The sequence below is a fragment of the Arvicanthis niloticus genome, chromosome 21 (assembly GCF_011762505.2).
Source record: "Arvicanthis niloticus isolate mArvNil1 chromosome 21, mArvNil1.pat.X, whole genome shotgun sequence".
Lineage (NCBI taxonomy): Eukaryota > Metazoa > Chordata > Mammalia > Rodentia > Muridae > Arvicanthis > Arvicanthis niloticus.
In genome coordinates, this window is record NC_047678.1 from 1,586,016 (window position 1) to 1,593,024 (window position 7,009).

Below are 7,009 nucleotides of genomic sequence, written 5' to 3' on the forward strand. Positions count from 1 at the left end.
AGATGTGGGAGCATCAAACTGACCAATCTTTGAAAGATGCCTGGGATTTGAGCACAGGGAGCTGTGGTAGTGGAAAGGGGGCTGGTAGAAGCAATGCTGTCACTCACTTATGTTCTAGAATGCTAAAAATAATTGTCTGAAATCTGCCACTGTTTAAGTCTGAGTATAAAATAATTAAATCAACTACCAGAAAAGCCTGATTATGGATAGATAATATACACCAAGAAACTTTTTATAAAAGTCTAATTAATGGAGGAATCTCATGAGGCCCCACTCCTAGGCCAAGAACTATAGGCAACTAAGGAATGTTGAGAGTGGAACACATGGATTTTCCCAGAGGGGAAAGCCCTGATGTTTATCCAATACCAAGTGGATCCTTGAAATCATATACATACACATAACACTAAACAGGTTCAGCAGGTTGTATTTATATATCTATGCATTTACACACAGGCACACAAATATATATGTAACAATAACAAACAAAAATAATCCATTAACTTGAAGGGAAGCAAAGAGACACATGGAGTGGCTTGGAGGAAGAAAAGAGGAGAAAATTATGTCATATTTTAATTTTTTAATTAAAGTTAAGATATTGAATAAACTGTGTCTAATCAAAACTTCCCCCCCCAAAAATGTTCAGAAACTTCACAGAAAAATGAATATTTTGTCAAATGTTTCAGTAGAGGGAGAAAATAATACCAAGGTATTAGCAAGTTGAGTTCAGACACCAGTCATTCACTGGAGGAAGTGGCTAATATATGTCTATTCTAGAATACCTGCAAAGCAGGAGCCACTGTCAGAAAGTGCTAGCACATATATCCCCTCTCAAGAAACAAGCACTCACCTTCTTCTCCACTGACCAGCTCACCAAGTTGCTCGTCTACTCCTGAACACACCTGGGAGATTATCTCATTCTGGATGTCCACAATTGCATCAAAATTGGCCACATTGAACACATGCTTCAGGGAAGGTGTGGATGCAATTTGTTTGAGTTCTTTTGCATCTGCAGCTTTAATGCCTTAAAAACAAAAGGGTAGGAGTATGTTAAAATGGGAAACATACCAACTACAAAAATCCTTTTGCAATATTTCTTAGTCTTGTAAAACTGAAGATATCTTAATCCTTTTTAATTCAAAATCCAGAATTGCTTTGGCACTTGCCTTTAATCCTGGCACTCAAGAGGCAGAGGCTTGAAGATTTCAGAGAGTTCGAGGCTAGCCAGACCTATATATTGAAAAGCCCCACCTCAAATAGATGATAGATGATAGATAGATAGATAGATAGATAGACAGACAGACAATAGGTATGTAGGAAGATAGATAGATGATAGGTAGATAGGCAAGTAGGTAGATATGTAATAAATATAGATAATAGTAGATGAAAAGCAAATATTCAATGACAAAGGATTTTATTATTTCACAAAACGTGGCCAGCCAACAAGAAAAACAAATGGTTAATGGAAAGAGCCTTTGTTCTAACTACGTCATCCCTTGTCTCTGCCATCTGTAAATATTTTTTATTACAAAGTACTGAATGAGCTGTAGACCTGTGAATATTTCAAGTGTTGTGTAATGCAGAAAATGCACGAAATCCACTTAATGATAACACAAGGAGGATCTTTATTAGAATCACTGGCAGAGTGTTCTTTGAAAAGTAGAGACCTGGCAACGCATGTGAACATCAGCTCACTTAATCCATATGCTCAGAGAGTTTTGTAAGGAAATAGATAAGCAGAATTTTTACTCAAAGACAACTTGGCAAAATACTTTCCTATAAAATGCAATAAGCACTTTTGACAGCATCCGTCCCTAAGAAATCGACCTTTATCTTCTTAAGCATCAAGTGTACTGAGGAAGAGCTAGAAAAAAAAAATGGCCAGTCAGAATCAACCTACCCAGAGAGAAAACCTCAACTCCAATATTCCGAAGTTCCCGTGCTGGAATTTCAACTTCATCCTGAGACTTGCCATCCGTGATAATAATTGCCACTTTAGGAAAGCCAGCTCTTGATCCAGCAGATTCAGTGAAAGTGTTTTTAACTAAGTAATCAATGGCATCCCCTGAAGGAAAAAAAGAAATGTTCATTTACTCTATTTTCCCAAAGTTAAAGACTACGAGATTAATTCCAAAGGTGCTTACTATACAACCAATTTCTTAAATTTCTCTTCAAAATAGACACTTTGTTTATTTTAAACAATAATATAATCTCTAAAACATACCTGTCATTGTGTTGCCACCTTTGTACGGTATTTTTTTAATTGCAGCAAGCAGGTCTTCTCTTCGATAATACTGATTTAAGTTAAATTCAGTCCTGGTATCTGAGCTGTACTGAACAACTCCAACCCTTGTCTTCTCCTCCCCAATGTCAAAGGCAGACACAAGAGCAACAATGAAGTCTAAAATGTACTTGAAATTATTTCTTCCCACACTCCAGGAGCCATCCACAAGAAACACTAAATCGGTCCAGGCACTGACAGAGCACTCTGAAATGTATTTGACACAGTTTTAAGTGATTAAATGAGCCCACCTTTTAAAAAGACAACCTGACATTGCAAAAATCTTCATTAGAATACATCTGACCCATTGTTTTCCATCTACACACTTAAAAGAATATACAATCTTAAAAGCACACTGAAGTAATTTTAGTACACTTATCATGAGCCATGTATGGGATCGAATGTCTTTAAATTGCTGTGTACTATATGCAAAGAAATGACTAGACATGCGATACACTGCCCAGGATACTTCAATCAGAGCACATACAGTGGAAACCTGTTTTTCTGAACCATATCTTTAGTTTTCCCCAGATGAAGATTACATAAAACATCTGAGAGACACATAAAAGAAATATCAACAGAGCCCCTCCCCTCCCTCCCCCCCCCCACTGCCTTGTTATTTATCAACGGATAAATGTAATTTGTGCTCTTCAGGCAGATGTGTCTGGGTTGAACAGCAGAGAAAGTGTTTTAGTAGTCTGTCATATTTTCCAATATAAATGTCTAAGTTTATAGTTGGTATAGTCTATGCATACCGTCATGCAAAGTAGTCAAAATATCTTGTCTTTGCTATCTATGTACTCAAATTTGACAACTAAAATCTCCATTACTAAACAAAAAGAGGAAATACTGGTAAGTGAAAAGCACAAATGTCCATATGGCATCCTTAAGGGATTAGAATGCAATGGGCTTTTATGACCACACGCTCTTCTGTGGTCAAGGAGGCAAGCTGGTTTTCATAAAAATCTGTATTTGCAAGGCAACATTGATTGGATTTCTGAAGATGTTTTTATCCTTGAAGTTAGTTGGTAGATAATAAAAAAGTATTTGGCAAAGAGGAGCAGAAAATGGTCCTGGAAAATTGTGCAAGACAATTATATGCTGTTTAATAGGATAATTTGGGTCTATTAAAAACCGTATCTGACAGAATATTTTGATTTAGAATAAATATTGATAGTTTGGAGAAAATATTAATGTAACTACATAAGAGAAACTTCATTTTAGATTATTGGACATCTGAGGGAAGAATAAACAGTGATCTAGAGGGAAATTTTCCAGAAAAAGAGGCCTTTCTGCTTATAATGTTTTTATGGTCAGTCTGGGTCATAAATCCAACTTACAAAGTGGCAAAATCAGAAGTCCAAGAAATTCCTTGGGAGTTCACTCTAGAAAGCTACACAAAGCAGTGTTAGACAAAGGAGGCGAAGAGCCTCACAGCCGAAATAAATAAAAGTGTTTTTCATCTGGTTATGTGTTCACCAAGTCCTTAGAGATGGGCTGTAGGAACTCTGGGAAGATTGGGAAAGCTGACGTCATCAGCTAAGGTAACAGAAACATCGCAGAGATGAGCTCAATATGCAAGTAGACTTAACATGTATTTCACGGCACTCGAGATGCTTCAAGCACTAAGACCCTCAGTCTTCTCCCATGTATCTGTCAGTACCATTTATTGCTACTCATTTGTAGTAGAAGGAAATATTGGCTGAAGGTTAGGACTCAAGGTTTATAAGTATTTAGTCATACATTTCTCTCTGCTATCTATACTCCTTCTAGAGAAAGCTTATAGCTGTTAATATAGGGAGGACCATCAAGCTTTGTCTGTAATTAGAGCATCTTCTACACTGTACATGTAACTTCTACAGATCCAAGCAAAACTACAGAAACTCACTTTGTATCTCTGTTTTTCCAGATTTCTGCTCCCCCGTCTTTGTTGGACCACCTGTTTGAACTGAGTCAAAAGCCCATCATTAACAAAAGAAATTATGGGAAAAAGAAAAAATATATATGGTAAGAACATAAAAATACATTGTTTTTTAATATTGTGTTTCAAATGTTTGGTCTTGCCCAGTTGGTCAAAGTGCCAAACAATGATTTCCTTACAAATGAATTATTTTAATGAAATCTTAGAGACACTTCAAAATGATTTTTTACATTATTGTGCTACTCCTTGAGACCAAGGTTAAAGGCATAAATGAATTGTTCATAACCACTAATAACTAGAATTGTAGAAACTTCTATGTTACCTATATAATAGAAGATTAAACCTGAAGCTGGAAAATTGTCTGCAAACTACATATACATATATCTATGTAACAGTAATAATCAAAGAAAACAGGCTATCGATTTGAAAGTGGGGAGGACACAGATGGAGATGGAGAGAGGCAGTTTCTGGGGTGGGGAGGGAGAGAGGAGGAAGTGACATGATATTTTAATTTAAAATATACAAAATATTATTTCAAATTTAAAAATAAAAATAACAGAAAGATAATTAAAGTACTTAAACTTGTATGTGTTCTTACTTGTTAGTTGACCTATAACTGGCACGCTTTCTTCTACTTCATCGTAGGAAGTTATAGTCACCACATACTCTGTCTCAGGAATAAGGTCTGACAATAGAGTTTCAGTGGTACTAGCTGCAAGTGTAAATTCTTTAGTAGGCCCATCTGAAAACACAAAAAGAGAAATATAAATACAACATAAACTTTTCTGAAAATAAGATGTTACAAAGAAGTCTAAATATACTCCAAAACTGAAACTTTTACCATATGCATTTTTCAAGACATCCAAGAGGTTTTTTTAAACATTCTTCCAAAAATAAGGCCTTGAATTTTTAGAAAACTAATATTTGCAATGGTATTGCCTTTATCTGACAATCATACTCAAAGTTTAAAAAGCTTGAAAGGCTTTTAACTTAGAAATTTTTCTAAGTTAAAGGTATGTCAGAGTATCAGACCAAAACCATATCATTTTTATGATATCAGGAAATAATAAAAATGTTATAAATAAGATACAAGTAGGAAGTAATTTAATTTTAAATTATAAATTAGAGTATATTATTAACAGAAATTATAAATTAATTTATGTTCTAATTTAAATTATAGATTAGAACAGAAAGAAAAAAACACATTCAAATGTGGGCCATGCACTTATTAATACCAATAGTCCTCTGAATTGACTGAATTGTGTATTACATGTTTCAAGATATCATATACTAAGTATTTACTTACATAATGATTAGCCTACTTCCGTCTAGATTCTTTTAACTCTTAATTCAATCAGAAAACATGATAATGCCTATGAACTGCATTCCTATTAATACTTCAATTATATTTTATATTTATTATATCATATATGTCATATATGATATTATATATGTATATATATATATCGATTATATTAAATATTTCACAAGGAATAATTAAGAAAGATAGCACATATAGCAAGACTGTAAGAAATGCTCCTGGCTTCTATGTGGGCTACATACAATAACTGGAGCACTGTAGGACGTGAGGATATTGGATCCTTGCGGTGCTCATTTTGAACATTGAAAGTCAATATTTCCAGTGTCTAGAAACTGTATGGATCCTATTTGGGTTGTTTTAGAATACTCTTTAGAATAAATTAAGCCATTAACCAAATGTACTTAGAGAGAAACAGGAAAGGGTGACATTTTTACTCTTTCTTCAGTTCTTGGGCCATACTGTCTTTTTTTTGTTTTCAAGTCTCCCTGATGAGAAAGCATTTTAAACTCCTGGTATTCTAAAAGGCAAAGAGATAAGTAAGCTCTGGTGATTAACAATATTGGCAATATCCATGTTCACTGCCAACCAATGAAGACTTCTTATCATTTAGCCGATGCAAATGGTTACTTTCCCACCTTTTAGACATTGGTTCTCCACACTTGGGCAACATGGTTAATTAACACAGTAGTATAAACACAGTAGAACGTTCCAAAACAAGTTTTTGTTTGGCTTTGCCTTGTTTACTAGAAATATTGGGATTAGAATCTGTAGCTCTGAGTTCATCAAATACCTGGTAACATCAACCAAATCCCTCTGGCTTGCTCATTCTTACCCTCCCTGCAGTTAAGTGTGAGCTTTGGCAGACTATATGATCTTGATGTCTCTGTCCAAAAACCTCAGCATCTTGGAACTCACCTGTTGTAGACTCTATTGTTATTCTGTAACCCACAATTGGATCAGCTGGTCTCTCCCATGACATGTGAACAGTATTTTCATCTATAATTTTAAAATTCAAGTCGGAAGGTGGGTTAACTGCAAAAAGAGAGTTGAGATCAGTTGTGTTTTCCAATGTCAGAAAATGGTTAATATGATTAATGAAGAATTGTGTTGAGCAAAGCTTACTAAAGTTGTCTTTGCATAAATTTGTTTCCAACAAATATAAAAGATATCTTGTTGGATCAGAAAAAAATTAAAAGCTGACAAGATATGACAAAACATCAGGAAGTGTACAAATTACAGAAGACAGCACAGAACACTTGATACTTGAGTTGCTAGGGCCATTCAAGAATGGCCAGCAAAATCAAGCAGAATAGAAACATGTTTGGATACAAGAACATTAAATCACATATAATACCACATATGCAAACAATTCACATAACAATTAAGGAAATTCAATACATGCTGAGTGCACTTTGAACAAGCATGCCAAATCACAACCTGCTTACAACCATATAGATGTTAATTTAGAACAGTGACAGACCATACTCTT

At 34.8% G+C, this 7,009-nt stretch overlaps 1 protein-coding gene across 2 annotated transcripts in view; it reads right to left on the bottom strand.

Moving 5' to 3' along the window:
* Positions 1-6,570, bottom strand: part of Col12a1 (collagen type XII alpha 1 chain) — a 104,985-nt gene extending 98,415 nt beyond the window's left edge. The window contains exons 1-6 of one of the 2 annotated variants that reach the window (XM_076917762.1): positions 6,436-6,569; positions 4,798-4,941; positions 4,167-4,226; positions 2,222-2,485; positions 1,898-2,062; positions 848-1,021 (exon numbers count right to left, since the gene is read on the bottom strand). In XM_076917762.1, coding sequence (XP_076773877.1) covers positions 848-1,021; positions 1,898-2,062; positions 2,222-2,485; positions 4,167-4,226; positions 4,798-4,941; positions 6,436-6,499 — 871 coding nt within the window. In that variant the 5' untranslated portion in view covers positions 6,500-6,569. Of the gene's footprint in view, positions 1-847; positions 1,022-1,897; positions 2,063-2,221; positions 2,486-4,166; positions 4,227-4,797; positions 4,942-6,435 lie in introns of both variants that reach the window. The other variant, XM_034483621.3, reaches the window with a different exon arrangement.
* Between the last annotated feature and the right edge of the window lie 439 nt (positions 6,571-7,009).